The sequence below is a fragment of the Cetorhinus maximus genome, chromosome 15, assembly GCF_964194155.1.
Source record: "Cetorhinus maximus chromosome 15, sCetMax3.hap1.1, whole genome shotgun sequence".
NCBI classification, from domain to species: Eukaryota; Metazoa; Chordata; class Chondrichthyes; order Lamniformes; family Cetorhinidae; genus Cetorhinus; species Cetorhinus maximus.
Window position 1 is genome coordinate 36,202,778 of NC_135893.1, and position 25,655 is coordinate 36,228,432.

Consider the following 25,655-nt stretch of genomic DNA (forward strand, 5'->3'; position numbering starts at 1 on the left):
TTTAGTGTAATGTACTTTTAAGAATAATACTTGTTAGGCAAGATCACATGATCTGTATTAACCAATAGGAGAGTAGCAGATCAACCCTATCATTAATAGTATAACTCGGCCACCCTACAACATGCAGCAATAAATTGCCATACAGCAAACTCCCACAAACAGCAATGTGATAATGACCAGATAATCTGTTTTTGTGATGTTGATTGAGGGATAGGACAATGGGGGAAACACCCCTGCTCTTCTTCAAAATTGTGCCATGGGATGTTTTGCACCCACCTGAGGGGGCAGAAGGGCCTCAGTTTAATATCTCACATGTCAGCACCTCTGACAGTGCGGCGTTCCTTCAGTACTGCACTGGAGTGTAGGTCTTGATTTTTTGCTCACGTTATGAAGTTGGACTAGAACCCACAATCTTTTGACTTAAGAGGTGAGAAAGCCATCAACCAAGCCATGGCTGACAAATTTTGTGGCAGAGTTTTAGAATCCAGAAACAAAACCACCCAGAAAACTACCATCCATAAACTCTCTGGAAATGTTAAACTTCCTGTCAATTTGAAACAAATCTGACATTTAGTTTCTCTGTGCTCCACGCAAATATTAGAATTTCTTAAAACAGTATACACTTAATTCCTACTTTGATCTAAATGACATTCATTAGTGGCCACATTTTGAGCACAATGAACAAATAAAGCATAAAATCCTAATTTACACTTTTGGTCTCCTTGATATCGGTCCACATGCATCTCCATCACCTACAAGTCTGCCAGCCACAGCAGTCTTGGTATTGGGGCCATGCACTCCTCCATGCTCAGTACTCTGAAGTAAAACATTTATGATGTAAATGTTGCGAAATAATTCATTCCACTACAAAAACAAGCTGGCACTAGTTTTTCAGGGAAACCTTAATTTTAACCTTCTGTATATTGTGTTCAATAAGAAGTGCATAACACAATCTATCACAGAACATACAAGGCAGTGAAAGCAAGAACATACACAAACATTTCCCTGTGTAGCACTTCTGATGGAAACATCAGTGATTTATAGCATCTTGATTAGAATCAAACCAACTGCTCTCAGCCAGAATACACTTCAAACCAACACTGCAGTTACCAAAGTGAAAAAGATCATGAGTTCAAACAGCTTTAAATTGATATTCCAATTTTTACAGATCAAGAGGATTTAGGGTTTTGAACACGTTAAATGTAGAAGTTGAGAAGCTGAGCTAACCTGATACTATCTAAATCCTCTAAGCTTCAGTATAAAGACCATAACAGCAGAAAATCTTGACAGATCATGCTACTCAAGAAAAACACACCACTCTTAGCCATCAGGCATTTTTTTTAAAGAAACAAAAATTGTACTAATATACCTTTTAGTCTCAACTTCAGATGCAACTAGAGCATAATTTACTCTTCTGATATGCAGTTAGTAGCTAATCAGCACAAAAGTCATGCATAATTGAGATTTGAGATGTGTTAAAAAGCTCAGTGTGGCATAGTGCAGGTGGTAGGCTGCATTTGGTGCTCCCAATCCAAGTTCTTAATTTCAGCAGCTCAGTTCCTGTCAGAAAATGGGTGGAGGGGGGCGGGGGGCGGCACAGGGAGGAGCTCACAAAAGGCCTGAAACCACACTGCCTGCTGCCATCTCCATTACTCAAGAAAAGGGAAAGGGCTATCTTCCTCAAAGGGATCAAAAAGAACATGAAACCTCCTGTGGCATTGTTGGAGCTGGCCTTTGATACTTACCATGGTGCTGCTGCAGATAAATCCACAATGTGAGCCTGACTGTAAAAACCAAACATACTGAAGCAATATATCTCAAGTCTGACTCAAGATAAATAATATTACTCTCTCTACTAATACAATAAAGTACAGGCCCCACTGACATTTTTGCAATACTATTTATCCAGTACAAAAGTCAGTTTCCTTCTGCGACATTAAAAACCTAGTTGGAACCAAAACCATTAGCTCAAATTTTGCTCTGAAGAAGAGTCATACGGATTCGAAACGTTAACTCTGTTTCTCTCTCCACAGATCTGCCAGACCTGCTGAGCTTTTCCAGCATTTTCTGTTTTGTGCTCAAGTTTTTATTTGACAGCTTAGACTGCACAAGATGTTCACTTATAAAAGATTTTCCTGAAGCTTGTACCTCACCATTATTTGTAAATTTTCTGCCTGTGATATGGTTTCCTGTGGTACACTCTGGGTGCTTTAGCTTCACTGAAATAGGAGGAAAACTACATCACGCCTGGACATGACGGTCATGTGAAGCTGAAAATCTCCTACAGCCAAGACTTTTTAGTTACCTGAAACTTTAGTCAATATAGCTTATGATAAAAAGTAATATGTTACTGATTATTAAAGAATCAGTGAATATATATGAATTGTTAAAACATGAACCGAGAGTAGAAATTCCAAGATCTAAGAATTCAACACTAGAATAAGAATACAGCCCAATATCTGATGAAAGGAAGTTGCTTCTTCATGGAGTTAAAATGCAAACACAAACACTGATTTAGTATCTCATCAGATTAGTATTCACATGTTAGTTCACACATAGAAACCGGTACACCAGGAATCCTAAAAGGATTCTACATAGTCATACATTCCACTTGGAGAAGATTTGGATTGAACTTACTTTGTGCTCTGTGCTACAGGCAATCTATAGATTACAGATGGATAAACAAAGCCATAAAAATATTTCTACTGCATAGAGAGTTAACAATGTAGAATAAAATTGGAGGACAACAAAATTCATTCTTGCTTTGAGCAAAATATATTTTGCATTTGTGCAATGTTTAGTTGGAGAAATATTTCTGGCTGCTCTGTACCTGGTCAAGTTAACAGTATTATTTTAGTCTAGGACAATTTTCATGCCAGGAATAAAATAGGACTCTGGACTTGCTGGAATTCAACACCTTACTGATTCAAAAATTTAGACTGTAGCAAGATCGCAAACCTCCCTCCCCCCAAAACACGACCTGCAATCTGATTTTAAATCACTGTTTCCAAAGATTAAAGTTGGTCTCTTTTTGTAGTCTTAAAATTTTGATTCTAAATTGCAGCATCCATTTTCCAAAAGTCTTACCAACTTAATTCAACAACCTGTAGATCTTTACATATTTGGCTTCTTTAGGGGTAGAATTTTGAACAGATGGACTGGGTGAGCAAGTGGGTGAGAGTGAGAACCCCAAGTCTAGGAGTAAACCGAACACACACACAGCCTGCCCTCCTCCTCCCTCCCCAAAGTCCTATCCACAAAGTGGGCCAGGCTGAAAGGCAACCCACTTACAACCCCAGCTTTCATATGAATTCCGCCGAGGCCAGCACAAGAGTGCGTGCCACCAGAGGCAAATGCAAGATAAATGTTAGTTAAACCCAGCTCCTGAACTCAGCCCTGGTCCCCACCCCTTCACTGGTGGCCTGGACTTGGGGCCTAGTTTGTCTCTCACTCTCTAGTTCTGCTTAAGTGAAAAAGCAAAAAAGGTTTTTTTTTGTTAACTCTGTTGCTTGGCACTTTTTAATGGTCATTTTTATAATGACTCTTTTTTTAAATGATCAATTTATTGTTTTGACATTGATTTTTTTTTTGCAATTTATGTTTAACTTTGTGCCAAACCTTGCCTCGCTGAAATTTGCTCATTGGCCTCTTCAGTGACAAAAAAATTTAAAATGTGCCCCCCTCCAAACAAGTGAAAAGGTTGGGCAAGCCTAGACTAGAAGAACAACAGCAGCAAGCGCATGGGAATCCTTCCACTTCCAAGTCTAACATCATCCTGACATATAAATATATTGCTGTTCCCTCAGTGTCACTAAATCAAAATCCTGGCACTCCCTATCCAACAGCTTGATGGGTGCACCAACTGCCACTGTTCTAAAAGGTTATGATGAGCTGCCTTCAAGGGCAATCAGCGATGGGCACTAAAGGCTGACCATGTCAGCAATGCCACATCCCATGAATGAATTAAAAAAAAAATCCACTCCGCAATCCACAACCAAAAGTATCTCTGACACTGTGCATATTTTCAAAGACAGAGGCAGGGACCATTAACCCCAAAGAAACTCAGCCAGCCTTGTATATCTACAGGGACTAGCTGTGTTTTCAGTACATAAGAACATAAGAAATATGAACAGGAATAGACCATTCGGCCCCTCGAGCCTGCTGCGCCATTTAATGAGATCATGGCTGATCTTCTTGTATTTCGATTTCCACTTACATGTTTTACACATCAACATGCACCCTTTTTGTAAATATATCAAAAGCCGCAATGTCAATCAACAAGGGAAGAACTCGTGATGGTTGGATGGCTGACTGGAGTTTACTTGGCACTGTTTTCAGAGGATTGTGATGTACTGACACACCTTTTAGATGAAGGGCCACTCAGATTTCTTCAGTAGTAACCAAGAAGCTATGGATTGGAAACTTGTGTGCAGTTTAAAAATACACAGCAACGCTACACTCCGGATGGACAACCAGAAGCCATTTCTAAGTTACAAATTCAAGACTCATCAGCACAAGGTTCTCAAGGTAGATGAAAAGAATCTGTAGATGTAGCTTTACTGGGGTATTTAACATTTGATTAGTATCATAAATAGTATCTGAACTTTGCACGTGCCCGGGAATTATTTCTTTCTAAGCGTAACAAACTAACTTTCAGCCTGTGTTTTTCTGCCTACCAATTTTCACTGATTGCCTCCTCTTTACTTGCACTGCTGTAAACAGTGGTTCGTTCTAATTCCACAGCTGCTGTGAGGCCTCCAGTATTTCATTCAAATGGCAATTCTTTATAGCTGAACAGCATATTCTGATGAACTATTTGATTACACAGGAGGGGCTCAGGCACACCATCACAACGTGAGCCTAAACTTAGCCTACGTGAATTTACAGACACAAACTTCCAACATAGGGTTAACAAATACTAGCGTGTAAAATTAAAGCATATGGGATTGGGGGTAGTGTATAGAGGTGGATAGAAAACTGGCTGGCAGACAGGAAACAAAGAGTAGGAATAAACAGGTCTTTTTCCAAATGGCAGGCAGTGACTAGTGGAGCACCGCAGGGATCGGTGCCGGGACCCCAGCTATTCACAATATATATTAATGATTTAGATGAGGGAACTAAATGTAATATCTCCAAATTTGCAGATGACACAAAGCTGGGTGGGAGTGTGAGCTGTGAAGAGGATGCAGAGATGCTTCAGTGTGATTTGGACAAGCTGAGTGAGTGAGCAAATGCATGGCAGATGCAATATAATGTGGATAAATGTGAGGTTATCCACTTTGGTAGCAAGAACAGAAAGGCAGATTATTACCTGAATGGCTATAAATTGAGGGAGGGGAATGTGCAGCGAGACCTGGGTGTCCTCGTACAACAGCCGCTGAAGATAAGCAGCAGGCGGTAAAGAAGGCAAATGGTTTGCTGGCCTTCATAGCGAGAGGATTCGAGTACAGGAGCAGGGATGTCTTGCTGCAATTATACAGGCCTTGGTGAGACTACACCTGGAATATTGTGTGCAGTTTTGGTCTCCTTATCTGAGGAAGGATGTTTTTGCTATAGAGGGAGTGCAGCGAAGGTTTACCGGTCTGATTCCTGGGATGGAGGGACTGACATATGAGGAGAGATTGAGTCGTTTAGGATTATATTCGCTGGAGTTCAGAAGAATGAGGGGGATCTCATAGAAACCTATAAAATTCTAACAGAACTAGACAGGGTAGATGCAGGAAGGATGTTCCCGATGGCGGGGGAGTCCAGAACCAGGGCTCACAGTCTGAGGATATAGGGTAGACCATTTAGGACTGAGATGAGGAGAAATTGCTTCACCCAGGGAGTGGTGAGCCTGTGGAATTCGTTACCGCAGAAAGTAGTTAAGGCCAAAACATTGTATGTTTTCAAGGAGGAGTTAGATATAGCTCTTGGGGCGAAAGGGTTCAAAGGATATGGGGAGAAAGCGGGAACAGGCTATTGAGTTGGATGATCAGCCATGATCATAATGAATAGTGGTGCAGGTTCGAATGGCCGAATGACCTACTCCTGGTCCTATTTTCTATGTTTATATGCTTCTATTCCATTGTAAAGGAAAGGGGCATAAACATTGAGCCTAATTCTGTCTTCATCAGATGTCCACGCCAAGTAGCCCAGCATGGTCACAGAGTTGAATTTCCCTCTTTCTCATGTTAACTCAACAGAAATCCAGAATTAAATTTGGGGCTTTTTGATTTGTATGATTCAGTTCCATCCTGGTGCTATATTTATTAACTGAACCAGCTCCAAGGGAAAAAATGTCCAATCCACTCCACAGAATGGTCATCTAACTAAACTGTAAAAGCTACTTTCAGCGAATCAACTGTGGCATCTTTAAAAGCAGTGACTCAGCCTCACATTATTTGGAATTAGTATGACGTAGAGGAATAATCCAGGTTAAAGGCCTTAGAATGGTCTTGTCAACCATTTAGCATCTGCAACATACCCCCTTCCAATTTTTATAAAAATTGTTTATTTTGTAAATCTCGCAAGGGAAGCCCAATCTCAATTACGGTTACATTTGAGCAAGTCACCGATGCACAATTCTCTCATTAGCAGAGCATTGGGATTCAATGCTTGGCAATAGAAGAGTCATATTTGGATATGTGAGAATAGCTATGTTCCGATTTAACGCATAGTTTTGATAGGACCTTGCCCTACAGAACTCCTTTAAAATGCATACCCAATTGAGAAATCCATTGAAGGCCACCATACTACCAAACCACAAAATGCCAAAATAAATCAACATTTTTTTCACTTACTTTTGCTTTTTCAAAGTCGAGGTCCTTGCCGATAGTGGTCAATAGCCTGCATAAACATTCCAATGACTCCTCATCATGGTTTTTTAGTAGTTTCACAACACAGTCGTGCATAATGGCTTCTGTCAGCATTTTAAGTTTGAACAGTTCACCAATAAATTTAATGTTTCCAATGGATCTTCTACGAGCTTTGTCCTTGGATTCTTCTAGCTCATCCTGAAGTCTGGATTTCTCTTCAGTCTGAAGAAAACAAGATAGATTATAGATAAGAAATTCAAATTTATCTAGAAACTTGCACACACAATGACGCAAGTTGAAAAAAATTTGGAACAAAGAGGTACAGGTCGAGTATCCTTCATCCGTCAATCTGAAAACCAAACACATCCAAAAACTGCACTTGAACCTCATCGACCTTTAAGTGAAGTCCCTGACCCGAGCCAACATGAGCCCGACGCATAGCGTGGGAAGTCTAGTTGTTTGTCTGCACTGTTTACCTTGTGACTTTTGTCTCTACTGTTTACTTTATGAACTCTCTCCTACAAGCAGGATTGTAGATTGCGCCAGGGGTGGAACTTATCACAGGTTCCCTGTATTTATTATTCAGTGGTGCATCTTACTTTTCTAGCCATTTTATTTACTTTAGACTATTGCCAGCCTAGGCTTTGGCCATTGTAAAGTAAGTAGGCCAAGGTCTATATGCGGTATCCCAAAATTGAAATGATCTGAAATCAGAAACGCAACTGGCCCTAAGCGTTTCGAATAAAGGAAATTCAACCTGTATTAATATTAGGTTCAAATTTGAACTATTCCTTTATTGACAACATTGTATTCACAATTTTTCCTATTTAGTAATTCAAACTGTCATTCACAATAGGGCATTTCTTGACTAACTTTATGCCACCGAGCTTCGAAGTCTTTTGCCTTTATCATGAGCATTAGGTTTTTCCCAATAAGTTCAATACCACATTTGAACACCACAAGCTCAAATGTGGCACTTCACAAAGTTTAGCCACTATTTGAAATTGCAAATCATCTTTACAGTGGGATCACGTTTTCTGGCATGACAGATTTCCATGTCTGTACAAATACTAACTGATAAAGCAAAAACAAACATCAACTGAAGCATTACCATGTTTAAAATAAATGATTATCAAAAAAAAAGAACCAATACATTCTTGGATCAGTTCCTCAGGGAACAACACTATTATATAACACCATAAAATATCAAGTGGCTCTAGGAACAGTTTAGAAAATAGTTTCCAGAGTCCAACCTATATTTTGCTTCCCTTAGCTCAATTTAATGTTTCATCTGAAAGACGGCACCTCTGACTGTGCAGAGCACCCTCAGTCCTGCTCTAAAGTATCAGCTTAGATAATACACTCAGATCTGGAAGCAAAACTTGAACACACAACCTTCTGACTCCGAGGTGAGTGCTGCCACTGAGCCAAAGTTGATATTGCAGGTATAAGACCAAATTTGAGGGCAAATTTCTTTCTCCTTCATGACAAGACTAAACGCACAGGAAAATTTTCCGTGCTCAGACTTGAAGGTCTCCAAATCACAAAATGACCACTAAACAATGTTTCAAAGTAGCATCTTATTGTTCACCCTTCGAGACAAAGATGACCATGTTCATCATCTGTAGTGTTTGGTAGGGTTCTGGTGGATATGTAGGTGAATGCTAAGGCTGATCTGCCCAGAAGGTTCTGCTGCAAATAGGACAGAATACTGTAGACGCCTGAGCTTTGGATGAGTTGCTGGCTCGGGATTTCCACTCCTTGGGTTTTTGCTCTGCCGCTGATGTACACTTGCTTTTGAAGAAGGTTGTGCCATTTTTTATTTGTTTGCACCATGTGCAGTGATCCTGGGCAATCTTTTCCCAGGATTGAAGTCGATAGTAAACTCCCAAGAGTGCCTTCGGAGTGTCATTGTAGTGCTTCCTCTGACCTCCATGAGAGTCAGGCATTCTGGCTACATGACCTGCCCAAATCTGTGTGACTGTCTCAATATGGTGTGGATACTTGGAATGCCAGCTTGGGAGAGCATCTCAGGAGTCTGTATTCAGTCCTGCCATCTCATCTTCAGAAGCTTCTGAAGGCAGTTCAATTGAAAGTGGTTGAGCTTCTTGGCATGACGCTGGTACACAGTCCAAGTCTCGCAGAGTGTACGGAGTGTAAGGGAGGGGTAGAAATCTCGCAGGCAGGCTTGCTGCACTTTTTGGAGTTGCTCATCTTGTATTGGTCCTCACCTTCATTCAGCTCTCAGCTGTGGCTCCAAGCAGTTGTTAGCATGTGACAGTGGCCACACCCTCAGCACCTTAGGGATTTGTCTTCCAGGCACATGAAGACTGATTCTGGTGGCCTGAGTGGATCAGACCAATCTAGGGTCCAATGGTCTTGAAGATGGGTCAGCATCATTGTGGAATGTGTAGAGTTTGACAAGACACAGATGATGTCCTGGTCACCCACTGCATCTGGAAAGCAGCATAGTCAGCACAGCATACAAGAGGATTTCTGTAGCTCTAATTATATATTTGATTGCTACAGGTTTGTGATAGTACACTTTACTCCAAAACATGCAAACCTATGGAAGTCGGAAAAACAAGCAGATTGAGCTGATATATTTAACCAAGTGGATATAGCACCAATCCAATATGACCCAAGTTTTCTCACATTCAAAAGTACAACTAGAGTATTCAGATTCAAGTTGCATTCCAACCCCAGAACCAAAATCAGTCCTTCTGAAATTTCCAAATTGAACATGTCATTGCAATAGCAATTAATCTACAAGCAAACAACCCTTTACAAACATCTGTTTCTTTAATGTCCTAACTTTGAAGCTTTGCCACTTGAATCTCCCAGTTTAAATTTATAGCGACTTTTGCCCTGTTTCCACGAATGGGTACAAATGTTTATTCCTAAAATGAGCAATCAATAACAATTTGCATTGACATTTTCACTTATATTAGTGATCAGATCTTTCTTCAACTTTATTTCATCTAACAGCATCATCACTCTACTACAAACCTAGCCCCGTTGCTTTTATGGAATCACAGAATGATGGATACTCCCATCGCTTCGATGGATGAGTGCTCAGTAAGAAGACCATTTGTTCACAATTTAGGCTGGGGTCTTATGTGATATTAAGCCAAATCTTGATTTGCAGATCCAATTGCAAATATTGCACATGAAGTCACTGTTGGGACAGGTGGGTGAAGGCACTGGGTTTGCAGGAAGCTTGGTTTGTCCTGTCAGGATTTGACTCTGTTCTCCTCAAATGTTGAAACTGCTTGATGAAAGGGACTTCTCCAATTGGATCTGTCCAGGGTTATTTTTCCCATGTAGTGGGGTCGAACTTACAGGCTCTGAATGCTTTCAGAATGTCTTTGTATCTGAGTTTGGGCATCCTATGAAGCAAGTTCCTGTGCTCAGCTGGCTGGAGAATACTACCTTTAGTATGTGGGAATCCTCCATGCAAACTACATGACTGATTCAGCAAAGCTGAGCTCTGATGAGCATTCTCTCAATACCAGGAATGCAGCACTGTGCAAGAACTTCAATGTTTGGGATTTTGTCCTGACACTTAAGTTGCAGATAGATCTTAAGCAATGAAGGTGGAATGCATCTAGTTGCGTTATGTGATAGCAGTGTGTTTTCACAGCCATAGACAAGTTATGTGAGAACCACTGCCTAGCAGACTTTGATCTTTGTTTTGAGACAAACTCCATGCTCTCTCAAAAGCCTATGGGTGAGCATGACGAATGCTGAGCTTGATTTTGCCAGGTGATGGGCAATATCATCATCCAACGTGGTGTTGTTGGAAAGGATACTCCCAAGATAGCAGAATACCTGAATTACATTGTGAGGTTCAACTTATTCAGCAAACATCAATCAACACATCAATCACAGAATAGTGCAGCACAGAAGAAGCCATTAGACCCATTAAGTCTGCATTAGCTCTTTCACAGAAAATAACCCTACCAACCTGTTTTGTGCATTTGTTTCATTTGCTATGTACTTGTTTATTCTATCAGCCTGTCTTTATCTTGAACTCTATCATCTTCCGCACTGTAGCTCCAAGTTCTGTGTAATTTGCAAATTCTAAAATTGTGCCCCGTACTTCCAAGTTCAAGTCATTAATGTATATCAAAAACAGCAGTGGCTTTAGTACTGAACCTTGTGTACCTCTCTTCAGTCTGAAAAATTGTCATTTAACATAGTTCTCATATCTTTGCTCAGCTAATGATGCATCCATGCTACTGCTTCCCTTTTTTGCCATGGGCTTCAATTTTGCTAACAAGCCTATTATGTGGTACTTTATCAAGCATCTTTTGAAAGTTCATATATGCAACATCAACTGTACTGACCTCATCCACTCTTTTATTTCATCAAAAAACTTAAATCAAGTTAGCCAAACGTGATTTTCCCTTTACAAATTCATACTGGCTCTCCTTTATGAGTCCACGCTTGTCCAAATAACTGTTACTTTCCCCCAGATTACTGTTTCTAAAACCTTCCCCACCACAGGCGTTAAATTGAATGCCTGTAATTGCCAAGCATATCCTTCAAATTTTCTGAACAAGAGTGTAACATTTGTAATACTCCAGCTCTACCCTTATATCTAAGGAGGAATGAAAATTACAGCAACAACCTCGGAACCTCCCATCTTAACTAAGTGATTTATTTACCTTAAGCAGCGCTAGCCTTTCTAGGTGCTCCTCTTTATTTTTATTTCATTCAGTATCCAGACAATCTCCTTGTTTATCAGAACTTTGGCAAAGTCATTTTCCTTGGTAAACACTGATGCAAAATACTTGTTTCATCCATGCCTTTGCCTCCATCAGCAGATCTCTATTTTGGTCCTTAATCAGCCTCAACACTTCTCTGACAACCCTTTCACTGTTAACATATCTAAAGACAACGTTAGGATTCCCTCATGTTAATCGCCATCTATTTTTGTTCCGTCTCTTCGAATTTCTTTTCCACTTTCCTACACTTATTATGTTCAGCTCAATTCTCACTAGTACTATCAAGCTGCTATCTATAATACACCTGCTTCTTCTGTTTCGTCCTACTCTTCATCTCCAGTACCTAGTGAGTCCTGACTTTGGATGCCCTCCTATACCCAAACTATTCCCTCTTTAAAGTCTGTCAATTATTCCATTTCTGCTTGCCAGTCTTTGACTCAATTTACAACGGGCAGACCCTTTCTCAATTTGCATGAGCATCCCTCCTCCAGCCATTTTTTAAATTTTAGATTGCTCATTGTCCTTCTCCATAACTATTCTGAATCTCATGATAATTTGATCACTATTTCTGAGATGTTTTCCCAATGATATCCTCCAGATGACCCAGTTCATTTTCCAGGACGCCTCCTTCCTCATTAGACAGGAAACCCCTGAACAAAATTTAGAAATTCTTCCCCACCTGTCCTCAACACAATCACTGCCTCATTCAATATTGTGCCAGTTAAAATTTCCCATTATTACTACTCTTATAGTTCACGAACCTCTTGGTAATTTCTCTGCAAATGTGCTCTTCTACTTTCTTACCACAATTTGGTAGCCTGAAAAATACACCGATAATTCCTCTATTGCATCTCATCTCCAACCAAATAGATTTGTCTTTGTCCCTTCGAGTACACTCGCTCTTTCCAGTACTGTAGTATTTACCGAAATCAAAACAGTAACCCCTCCTCCTTTTCTTTCCCATCTTTCCTGAATATACTGTTCCTTGTCCTTCTCTATAACTAATCTAAACCTTATGATAGTGTGGATCACTATTCTCAAGATGCTCCCCCACTGTGACATTCTCCAATTGACCCACTTCATTCCCTAAAATTTAGCAATGCCTCCTTCCTCATTGAGCAGGAAACATTGAATATAAGCATCAAATCCTCCCCTTTTTGAGCCAGGTTTTTATTATCGCCACTATATAACGTTTCCATGTGGTTATTGGTGCCCGCAGCTCATCAACGTTATTAGCCACAACTTTATGCATTTATACTCATGCACTCCAAACCTAACCTAAACAACTTTGTATTTTCTATGGCACCATCTAATTCTGTATTATTTCTAATTAACTGTTTCTCCTAGCTTTCTGTGAACCTTTTTTTCCTTTTTAATTATTAGATCTTGGTGCCAATACCGTGCCACATTAGTTTAAGCTGTCTCCCATAGCACTAGTTAACCTGTTGGCAAGGACTTTGGTTCCAACTCCATTCAGGTACAATCCGCCCATCTTGAACAGGTCCCTCCTGCCACAGAACTAATCTCAATGTTCGAGCAATCTAAAGCCCTCCCTCCTGCACTGTCTTTAACCACACATTAACCTGCCATATCTTCCCACTTCTATTCTCACTGTGTGGCACTGGAAGCAATCCAGAAACTATCTTTACTGCCTTGTTTTTTAACTTCTTCCCTAGGTCCTTAAACTCTGATTGCAGTACCTCCACCCTCTTCCTCCCCTTTTCAATGTATATAGCATGGATCATAATTTCTGGCTCTTTCCCCTTCCTTCCACCACCCCCCTCCCCCCACAACTACACACACACACCCAGTGATGTCCTTATCTAGGGATCAGGGAACCAAATATCTTCACCATCAATGGCATTCCTTGCTGAATACTGATCTGAGTGCCACATTTGCGGAGAATTGCTCTACTGCCTGCCTCTTCCTGCTCTTCCAGGTGGTCACCCATTTGCTATTCTGAACTGTCTCTGATTGTGGGCCACCTCCTGGAACCTCCAGTTCAGGAAACATTCAGCCACAAGTATGCTATACAGTTAGTCCAGCTGTCCCTCAAGTTCAGAAACCCTCAATTTGGGTTACAGCAACTGGCGGCACTTCCTGCATACTTAGGCCTCTGGGACACACAGTATCATGGAGACCTCACGTGGCACAGCAACTGCAGGCTACAGGTCTCAGCGCTGTCCATTATAATTGGAAGGTTAAGAAAACAACCCCTTAGATATAAGGTGATTGTTTAAGTAACTGCTGTTAATTAGGTCCAAGCCATTTTAATGTATTAAAGCACATTTATCATTCTATTCACTACTCAAAGGGAACTAAGTTGGTTTATTGGTTCTTTTCAGCTTCTGGTTCACTTTTAATTTATCCAGCATAGTTGTTTTGCAGTGTAACCTGGCTCTGTCTCCCCTACCTGCACCTTTGGTGAGTTGATTTGGAAAGATGAAGCAGTAGAAATGTAAGAGCAGCAATGGATCTAACATCATACCAATGCCTAAAAACATGGAATGCCATATATAGCAAACTCAAGACTGTGCTTTAACAATGGTTTTAAATACAAGAGAGCAGGATAAACATTAATATCCTATATTATATATTGACCATCTGCTGTAATGTTATAGCATCTGAAATTAAATAAAATACTTCAAGAAAAATATAGTTTGAAGAATCTTGTGAACATTATTTAATATTGGAGATTTATTTCTTAAATTGGTAATAGAAATGGGTTACTTAATCCACTAGTAACATACAAGAGGATCTTGCATCCATAGACCAGTATAGCATATATATGTTGATTGCTTCAGAGAACTACAAGAAATTCAAGATATTCAGTGCAACTATGTGAGAAATAAGTAAAGCAGAGCTTCATGTGAGTGTACATCTAATAATATCAATCCTGCTTTTAGCCTCCATGAAAACCTCTTCTCACTAGTATACAATAAATGTCAGAAGCAGATGATTTGCAGATATTCAGACTAACTAAATTTGACCTCTGGACCCTTTCTAAAACAAGCCATTTAACAAAAAGAGGAAGTCAAAATCTCAATTACTTTCCAAAAGTTGATCAGATTTCTCATTGCAAGTATTATTCCTCACTGTTTAATTGTGAAATCAACTTCTAGTGACATGAGGGAAATTAGGAAGTCACGTTTGGGTCACATAGTTGTGTTGGCACAACATTCCACCAAGCCACAACATTCCACCAAAAAGTTCCATTTAAGTGGACAACCTGACAGAATATAACAAAGACAATTAGGGATGGGCAACAAATATTCATCTTGCAGCAATACTGACATCCCATGAATGAATTTTTTTAAAGTATCAAATTACCATACAGGTTGGAGAAGGGAAAATAAATTTCTTCTCACAGGAGATCGACTAATAAATTATAAAATAGCTTTTTATGTTAATGCTGAAGGAAGCTTCAGATACAGATTTGCTGAAGTTTGACAGAATGTCATTGACCTGCAACACTAACTCTATCTGTCTCCACAGATGTTGCCAAACCTGTGAAGTGCTTCCAGCATTTTCTGTTTTTAAATACTGATTTGTCCAAGCTTTACTCATGTTTCACCAAAATGTGTCATTTCTGCTAGCTCAGAGTTCTGATATCAAGGGCTTACAAAAGAATTTAAATCATTCACAAGCAGCATATAGAAAGAATGATTTCAGAAGCACCATCTGAATGTACGTTAAGGCTCCTTACTTTAGCAGTTGCGTCAATCTCTTTCTGCCTCTTCTCATTGACAACGTCATCAGCTTTGTCCTTTTCAAATTCTTTCTGACAACGATTTAGCAACAGCTTGCGAAAATTTACTGAGGCTCCTGGCTTATCTGACATTGGGACCTTCAGCTATGGACAGAAATGAATATCTTCATTCAGTGTCAAGAGGTCACCATATTAAAAAATGACAGTCTCACACCTTTTACAAACATGCATTTCAAGGTCAAAACTGTAATCAATTCTACTATTATATTCAGCTATTGATGCAAAATTACTAGACGCCAAAATTCTGTTTTTCAAAAAGCTTATTACTCATATTGGGGTGTGAATGATTTAGTCTAACGAATATACAGCAATTTGTGAAATCTTTCAAAAGCTTTATTTTCAAAGACCAGTTATTGTTTCTGTACCACTGTGGTGCTCATGTGAATGTCAGTCTAGTACATGCCTACATTATCTTTCTCTTTGTGTTACACAACAACTGACATTTCTACCCTTAGCAGAAAACAACCAGTTGTTAAATAGCTCTCATCTATTGTGGGAAGACCTCCAACTTAAGACTTTGCAGTACTCAGGATGTCTCCTTATGGATAGACTGCAATAGGTCAATGCTGAGTACCCCGAGTCTGATTTATGGCTCATTATATAACTGAATTGCTTTCTTCCCTCTCTTATACATAATCTTCAGGTGTCTGTGTTGTATGCAAGCAGGAGCACAGCTCTGCTCACCAGCAGAGTCCTTTTCTGTTAAGCAAAGAAACAGAAAGGTAAGCATTTTGGCAACATTAAAACGGAATTAAAAATAATTTTGTGCCTGCTACACCAAGTACAGTCCACAATAACCAAAAGGAAATACAGATTTGCAATTTTAAAAACTGTCACAATCGGTCCATGTTTGTAAAATGTATATGCTTGATGTTCATTAACTTACCATTGTGAGGCAGCGACACATATTGGCATATGCTACTGAGAAATTGGGCTCATCGATAGCTTTCTCAAATACTAAGTCAATAACTCCCTTTAGCCTCTCCTCTGTATCAATTGTTAGCTCCTGAACCTGCTTCATCAATTGTTGAAACATTTGTGGTGTCAGCTTGTTCAGGATGCTCCTTACTCGTCTGAATAGTTCCTGGATTGAGTATAAAAGGTTAGCATGTCAAGAACAGAAGCCAACTGAGGGAAGATATTGACTACAAGGTATTCATTCGATAAAATAAGAAGAATTCATTCTAACCTCATTAACATACCTGAATTGTAATGCTTTACAATGTAGTAACAATGATGGTAATATGCTATATAATTTACTGGTCAATTTGCTGTTGAAGTTTTACCCCACACTGAGAAACATGACAATGTAGAACCTATTATACATCGAGTGTTAATATGTAGATTGATTCAGCATTCAGAAGACAAAATCAAGTCAAGGTTATTTATAACTACACAATCCTCTATATTTAAAGTGACAATTCTTCAAGTATTGGCCTTCAAATTTACTGCCAACGAGTTGGAATCAAATCCGACTGTATATACCTCAGGGCCTGTCACTATAAAGTTTAATCTTTCTTCCCTGCCACATGACAGTACAGAAAGAAAAAATAAATGAAACATGCATCAGAATCTATTCATAAAAACATAACAACTGGGAGGAGTAGTAGGCAATTCAGCCCCTCGAGCCTGCCCCAACATTCAATACGATCATGGCTGATCGCATTTCGACCTCCAATTTCCTGCCCTCACCCCATAACCTTTCAACCTGTTACTAATTAAAAATCTGTCTATCTCCTCCTTAAATTTATTCAGCGTTCCGGCATCCACTGCACTCTGAGGTCGTGAATTCCACAGATTCACGACCCTTTGTGAAAAGTAATTCCTCCTCATTTCTGATTTAAATCTACTACCCCTTAGCCTAAAACTATGGCCTCTCATTCTAGAATGCCCCACAAGGGGGAACACCTGCTCCACGTCTACTTTGTCCATCCCCATTAGCATCTATATACCTCAATTAGATCTCCTCTCGTCCTTCTAAACTCTAGTGAGTATAGGCCTAAACTACTCAATCTCTCCTCATAAAACAAGCCCTGCATCTCAGGAATCAATCTAGTGAACCTCCTCTGAATCGCCTCCAATGCAACTACATCCTTCCTCAAGTAAGGGGACCAAAACCGTGCACAGTCTCACCAATGCCTTGTACAGTTGCAACAACACTTCCCTATTTTTATATTCTATTCCTTTAGCAATAAATGCCAAAATTCCATTTGCCTTCCTTATTACCTGCTGTACCTGCATACTAGCTTTCAGCGATTCATGCACGAAGACACCTAGATCCCTCTGCACTGAAGCATTCTGAAGTTTCTCTCCATTTAAATAATAAATCGCCTTTTTAATTCTTCCGGCCAAAATGGATAACCTCACACTTATCCACGTTAAACTCCATCTGCCAAATTTTGGCCCATTCACCTAATCTGTCCATATCCATTTGTAAATTTCTTATTTCTTCATTGCAACTTACTTTGCTACCTATTTTGGTGACATCTGCAAATTTAGCTATAATACCTTCTATCCCCGAATCCAAGTCATTAATATAGATTGCAAGTAGTTGGGGCCCAAGGACCGAACCCTTGGGTTACAGCTTGCCATCCAGAAAAAGACCCTTTTATCCCGACTCTCTGCTTTCTGTTGGTTAGCCAATCCTCTATCCAAGGTAATATATTACCCCTAACTCCGTGTGACCTTATCTTGTGTATTAATCTTATGTGTGGCACCTTATTGAAGGCCTTCTGGAAGTCCAGATATACTACATCTATAGGATCCCCATTACCTACTTTGCTTGTGACATCTTCAAAGAACTCCAGCAAATTAGTCAAACACGATTTACTCTTCACAAAACCATGCTGACTCTGATGGATTGCATTTTGACTTTCCAAATGCCCCATTCCTACTTCCTTAATAATGGATTCCAACAATTTCCCAACGACAGACGTTAAACTAACTGGTCTATAGTTTCCTACTTTCTGCCACCCACCTCCCCTCCACCCCCTTTTTGAATAATAGCATTTTTCCAATCCACTGGAACCTTTCCAGAATCCAGGGAATTTTGGAATATTATAGCCAATGCATCCACTATCTCCACTGCCACTTCCTTTAAGATCCTGGGATGTAGGCCATCAGGTTCTGGGGACTTGTCACCTTTTAATCCCAATAGTTTGCTCAGTACTTATTCTCTAGTGACGGTGATTGTTCTAAGTTCCTCCTTCTCTATAGCCTCTGCACTACCTGTTACTATTGGGTTGGTGCTAGTGTCCTGCACCATGAAAACTGAGGCAAAATATTGATGAAGCATCTCTGCCATTTCTGCGTTCCCCACTATTAACTCTCCAGTCTCATCGTCCAAGGGACCAACATTCACTTTAGCTACTCTCTTTCCTTTTATATACTTGTAGAAGCTTATGCTATCAGTTTTTACATTTTGCGCTAGTTTTCTTTCATAATTTACCTTTGCTCACCATGTACACACGAGATAGTTGCCAGTGAGCGTACGACTGTAATTTAGCCTATGGATACCTCTATAACTCAGGGTAATTTAGCCTATGGATACCTCTATAATTCGCCACTTAAGCGAATTACCGGCTCATAAGTCAAGGCCACATCCATTTTACTTTCAATGAAAATAACGATATTTTGAGCAAGCAATGCTAAAATAATCAACCAAACTGCTCACAAAAAATATTTTACCTACTAAAAAAAATTGTATAGGAGATTTTAAAAACCCTATTGGGAAAGAGACAGAGAGAGAGAGAGAGACAGACAGACACACACACACGCACACACAGACAGAGCGAGAAAGAGCACAAGAGAGCAAATGAGCACGTGCTCGAGAGAAAGAGAGCACGCATGTGAGCGAGAGTGTGCCGGAAAGAGAACACAAATCTAGGGCCACCACGCCTTTAAGAAATGTGTGCCCTGAATGGTGTGGTATCTCGCCTGTAATTCCATCACTGCACACAAGTATCTCGGGGTGCCGGGGAAGGCAATGAGAAAAAGGGTGCAACAATAGGCTTATTTGTGTGAGTAAGTTAATTGAATGAGGCATTTGTGAGCCAAAGCCTTGCATTCATGAGCAACTAAGTATTACTATTCCTTAAGAGGTCTTCTGTATATTGCCAAACAAAAATTTTTTGGGCTGATCAGCAGAACCACACTGTGTATAGCCACCTGGAATTTTACTGAAACCAAGAGACTCATTATCAATGCTCAGCTGAATTATTAATTTGTCACAAAATTTGTCTTTAAATGCATGCTCCTAAATTAACCTACATTTGTTGGTCGGTCAAAAGATGCACTTTTTCTGTGAGCTTCTGAGGAGCCATTTCCATTAACTACCTTATTATCAAGGATTTGACGACGCAACTAAATGCACTCTCATAAACAGACAGGATTATCAGAACATTGCACAGGAAGATTTTCAAATGTATTTCTTTTCTCAGTGCAATATGTTGCTCACCAAAGAGGGAAAATGCAGTGATTGTAAATAACCAAACAATTGACTGGATTGAAACTTAGTTACTTTTCTCTTCACAGAGATAATGTGAATTTATTAATACAGGGTTAGTTATTAAAAATCTGTTAGCAGCCATGTCCCACTGATCCCTCAGTGGCTCAATGAGTTCATTCCGTCAAGTCCTACACCATATGCCAAAAATCAGTTATGTGGAAATGAGGAAAGCTGAGATTATTCTCCTTAGGACTTCGAAGGTTAAGGGGAGACTTGTTAAAGATGTTCAAAAACATGAAAATTTTGATAGAGTAATTGAGAAGACACAGTTTCCAGTAGCAGATGGGTTGGCAATCAAGGGACACAGGTTTTGTTTTTTTATTATTCATGCATGGGATCTGGGTGTTGCTGGCAGGGACAACATGTATTGCCCATCCCCAATTGCCCTTGAGATGGTGGTGGTGAGTTGCCTTCTTGAACCGCTGCAGTCCACGTGGTATAGGTACATCCACAGTGCTGTTAGGGAGGGAGTTCCTGGGTTTCGATCCAGCGGCAGTGAAAAGAACGGCAATATATTTCCAAGTAAGGACGGTGAATGGCTTGGAGGGGAACTTGCAGGTGGTGTTCCCATGCATCTGCTGTCCGTGTCCCTCTAGATGTTAGTGCTCATGGGTTTGGAAGGTGCTGTCTAAGGAGCCTTGATGAGTTTCTGCAGTGCATCTTGTAGATGGTACACACTGCTGTTACTGTGCATCAGTGGTGGAGGGAGTGAATGTTTGTGGATGGGGTGCCAATCAAGTGGGCTGCTTTGTCCTGGATGGTGTCAAGCTTGTTATTGGAGCTGCACTCATCCAGGCAAGTGAAGAGTTTTTCATCACACTCCTGACATGCCTTGTATATGGTGGACAGGCTCTGGGGAGTCAGGAGGTGTTACTCACTGAGATAAAAACAAAAAACTACTGCGGATGCTGGAAATCCAAAACAAAAATAGAATTACCTGGAAAAACTCAGCAGGTCTGGCAGCATCGGCGGAGAAGAAAAGAGTTGATGTTTCGAGTCCTCATGACCCTTCCGACCCTTTACGGCGTGACATTAGCCATCTCAATTTCTCTGCTCCTCTCACCCATTCTAATTTGTCTCTCTCTGAATATACTGCACTCCGTTCTCTCAGGTACAACTCCAACATTGTAATCAAACCCGCTGACAAGGGTGGTGCTGTTGTTGTCTGGCGCACTGACCTCTACCTCGTGGAGGCTGAGCGTCAACTCGCAGACACTTCCTCCTACCTCTCCCTGGACCATGACCCCACCACTGAACATCAAGCCATTGTTTCCAGGACTGTCACTGACCTCATCTCCTCTGGAGATCTTCCTCCCACAGCTTCCAACTTGATAGTCGCCCAACCTCAGACGGCCCGCTTCTACCTCCTACCCAAAATCCACAAACAGAACTGTCCAGGCAGACCGATCGTGTCAGCCTGTTCCTGCCCCACGGAACTCATTTCTCGTTATCTTGACTCCCTTCTCTCTCCCCTTGTCCAGTCCCTTCCCACCTACATCCGTGATTCCTCTGACACCTTACGTCACATCAACAATTTCCAGTTCCCTGGCCCCAATCGCTTCCTCTTCATCATGGACGTCCAATCCCTATATACCTCCATCCCCCACCAGGATGGTCTGAGGGCCCTTAGCTTCTTCCTTGAACAGAGGCCCCAACAATCCCCATCCACCACTACTCTCCTCCGTCTGGCTGAACTTGTTCTCACACTGAACAATTTCTCCTTTAACTCCTCTCACTTCCTCCAAATAAAAGGTGTGGCTATGGGTACCCGCATGGGCCCCAGCTATGCCTGTCTCTTTATGGGGTATGTGGAACATTCCTTGTTCCAGTCCTACTCCAGCCCCCTCCCACACCTCTTTCTCCGGTACATCGATGATTACTTCGGTGCTGCTTCATGCTCTCGTCGGGACCTGGAAAAATTTATTAATTTTGCTTCCAATCTCCACCCCTCCATCATCTTCACATGGTCCATCTCTGAAACTTCCCTTCCCTTCCTTGACCTCTCTGTCTCAATTTCTGATGATAGACTGTCCGCCAATATCCATTACAAGCCTACCGACTCCCACAGCTACCTCGACTACAGCTCCTCACACCCCGCTTCCTGTAAGGACTCCATCCCATTTTCTCAGTTCCTTCGCCTCCGTCGCATCTGTTCTGATGACGCTACCTTCAAAAACAGTTCCTCTGACATGCCCTCCTTCTTCCTTAACCGAGGTTTTCCACCCACAGTCGTTGACAGGGCCCTCAACCGTGTCCGGCCCATCTCCCGCGCATCCACCCTCACGCCTTCTCCTCCCTCCCAGAAACATGTTAGGGTCCCCCTTGTCCTCACATCACCCCACCAGCCTCCGCATTCAAAGGATCATCCTCCGCCATTTCTGCCAACTCCAGCATGATGCCACCACCAAACACATCTTCCCTTCACGCCCGCTGGCGGCATTCCGTACGGATCGTTCCCTCCGGGACACCCTGGTCCACTCCTCCATCATCCTCTACTCCTCAACCCCCACCTATGGCACCTCCCCATGCCCACGCAGAAGATGCAACACCTGCCCCTTCACTTCCTCTCTCCTCATCGTCCAAGGGCCCAAACACTCCTTTCAAGTGAAGCAGCATTTCACTTGCATTTCCCCTAACTTAGTCTACTGCAGTCGTTGCTCCCAATGCGGTCTCCTCTACATTGGAGAGACCAAACGCAAACTGGGCGACCGCTTTGCAGAACACCTGCGGTCTGTCTGCAAGAAAGACCCAAACCTCCCTGTCGCTTGCCATTTTAACACTCCGCCCTGCTCACTTGCCCACATGTCTGTCCTTGGTTTGCTGCATTGTTCCAGTGAAGCCCAACGCAAACTGGAGGAACAGCACCTCATCTTCCGACTAGGCACTTTACAGCCTTCCGGACTGAATATTGAATTCAACAACTTTAGATCTTAAACTCCCTCCCCCATCCCCACCCCTTTTCCGTTTCTTCCCCCTCCCTTTTGTTTTTTCCAATAATTTATATAGATTTTTCTTTTCCCACCTATTTCCATTATTTTTAAATCTGTAATGCCCTGTCACTCTTTCCACCCCACCCCCACTAGAGCTGTACCTTGCTTGTCCTGCCATCCATTCTTAATTAGCACATTCTCATAGAGAATATCACCACCTTTAACACGTCTTTGTTCCTTTTGTCTGTGACATCTTTTGATTATCTGCTCCTGTCACTGCTTGCTTGTCCCTACAACCACCGCCCCCCTCAACTTCTCTTCTCTCCCCCACCACCCCCCAACCCCCCTTAAACCAGCTTATATTTCACCCCTCTCCTAACTTTACTCAGTTCTGCGGAAGGGTCATGAGGACTCGAAACGTCAACTCTTTTCTTCTCCGCCGATGCTGCCAGACCTGCTGAGTTTTTCCAGGTAATTCTATTTTTGTTTTGGTGTTACTCACTGCAGGATTTCTAGCCTCTGACCTGCTCTTGTAGCCACAGTATTTATATGGCTCGTCCAGTACAGTTTTTGGTTAATGGTAACCCCCCAGGATGTTGATGGCGGGAAAACTTAGCTATGGTGATGCATTGAATGTCATGGGAAAATGGTTAGATTCTCTCTTGTTGGAGATGGCCATTGCCTGGTACTTGGGTAGCACGAATGTTACTTGCTGCTTGTCAGCCCAAGTCTGGATATTGTCCAGGTCTTGCTGCATTTGGACATGCGCTATTTCAGATTTAAGATAATTGGCAAAGGAACCAGAAGCAGCAAGAGGAATTTTATTTTTACGCAAGTTATGATTCTGCAATGCATTGTCTGAAAGGCTGGTGGAAGTAGATTTCAAAAAGGGATTGGATAAATACTTGGAGGGGAAAAATTTGGTGATGCTGGTAGTGTTCGTAGGGTGGGGTGGGAAAGAAATAGTGCCTGTCATCTTTCCACTCTAATCTAAACATTTCTACCTTTTTATACCTTGAAAAGTGACAAATTTGAAGTATTTCTAAAACATTTTTGATGAAATCTTTCCATAAGAAGAATTTTATAACATCCATCTCTTTATTAAAAAATGGAACATTTGAGAGCTGTACCGCAGGAGAAGTGCTTCTTTCCTACAACATATGCCTAAAGAAAGACACGTTTCCGACTACCAATGGGAAAGGGATTCCAAAAGATGTTTCCCCACTGGGCAGGCAGGAAATACATTAAAAGGCCAAAGTCAACAATGTTTTAAATCTAGGTCAGACTGGTATTGGCAGAGTTCAGTGAGCACTTTAAAACTAAACACAAAGCTCTTTTACAGGCAATTAAGTACATTTGAAATGAAGTCAATGAAATCATTGCTGCAATTTAGGAATGCAGCAGCCAATTTGCACACAGCAAGCTCTGATAATGACCAGGTAATCTGTTTTTGACAGATGATGTTGATTGAGGGTTAAATATTGGCCAGGACACTTGGGAGGACTCCACTGCTGTTCTTCAAAATAGGGCCATGGAATCTTCTACGTTCAGCTGAGGGGACAGGCAAGGCCTGTTTAATGTCTCCTCCGAAAGACAACACCTCCAATAGTGCAGCACTCTTCAGGACTGCATTGGAGTGTCACCCTAGAGTCCTACAGCAGAAATTGAACCCACAATGCTCAGCCACCAACTAAGCCACAGCTGACACCTCAAGAGAAGAACCATGAAACAGGCAACAAAAAGGAACATGATTTAAAAGAAACACATTATTAAAGAGTTACATGCTTCAAAAAAACCTTAAACAATGTAATTAAGTGAATAGATGCAACAATTTCTGGAAATTCCACTCAGTTCTTAGACGCAGGTTATTTAGGCTTAAAATATGCAAAACAAATTTAAGGCTTTTTTTTGGGTCTAACCTGTGTTTTTTGCATGTCGGAATCATCAGGAATATCCTCTCGTTTTAATATAGGTTTCCATGCATTCTCGGACTTCTTTAGCTGAATATCATCATTTACAGTTATATTTGTAATAATCTTCCTTGGTTCTCTCCTTTGTCCATGCTGTGACCTCCTTGGTCCAACATTTAGCACCTAAATAACAATAGTTGTTAATATGCAATAGCATTTGTGAGGCCTTTTGCACAATATAAACCTCAATGTTGCTGCTGTACTGTAACTGGGAAATGCAAATAGTTTTCATGCAAAAACTGGAATTAATTCATCTGTAGAAATTTCAGAACCCACACTAAAACTGGATTTGACTTATTCAATTACCATAAACCACCAGCGCTAGCTCTAACCCAAGGTACGCAAGATCAAATTATTTGAGACAAATTTCATTCTTTGCAATTGTGAAATAATTTATACTGTACATCATTTTGCATCGAGTAATGATTTTACTAAATCATCTATTTCAAGTTTGACAATGAGTTCAGATTACTGGCTCTACTCTTCATCACACAGGAGCATTTAGAACATGAAGGGGCCATTCAGCTCCTCGAACCTACTCCACCATTCAGTTAGATCACAATCTGTATTTCAACTCCATATCACTTGATATCCTCAACTAACAAAAGCCCATCTACCACAAAACCCTGTTTAAAATTGCCTCATTCAGTGTTGTTCTGGTTTAACGCTATGGATAATGGGGCCATATGCACACTTGGGACCAAGGCTTATGCTTTCGCATAGATTTGTGCTGGGGCCTACATAGCATCATGTGATCCGGTGGCAGCATTTTGGAGGGAGTGAGAGGAAAGAACAACGTCTCAAAGCAACAGTGACTTTTTCTTAAAGCTCTGCGGTGCAGTTTTTTGAAGAATATCTGTACCCACAGTATTTTTCTTCAAACGTGACTGCCCAGTTCTGTGCAGAATAGGCACAGTTCTTGACTCTGCAATCCTATTTTAATTTTGGAGCC

General features: G+C 41.1%; 1 protein-coding gene across 27 annotated transcripts in view; it reads right to left on the reverse strand.

Moving 5' to 3' along the window:
* Positions 1-25,655, reverse strand: part of LOC144690603 (eukaryotic translation initiation factor 4 gamma 3-like) — a 347,183-nt gene that overhangs the window by 72,586 nt on the left and 248,942 nt on the right. For all 27 annotated transcript variants that reach the window (XM_078558271.1, XM_078558260.1, XM_078558257.1 and 24 more), the window contains 4 exons: positions 24,653-24,826; positions 16,183-16,380; positions 15,234-15,380; positions 6,783-7,019 (listed from right to left, as the gene is read on the reverse strand). In XM_078558271.1, the coding sequence (XP_078414397.1) occupies positions 6,783-7,019; positions 15,234-15,380; positions 16,183-16,380; positions 24,653-24,826 (756 nt within the window). The remainder of the gene's footprint in view (positions 1-6,782; positions 7,020-15,233; positions 15,381-16,182; positions 16,381-24,652; positions 24,827-25,655) is intronic.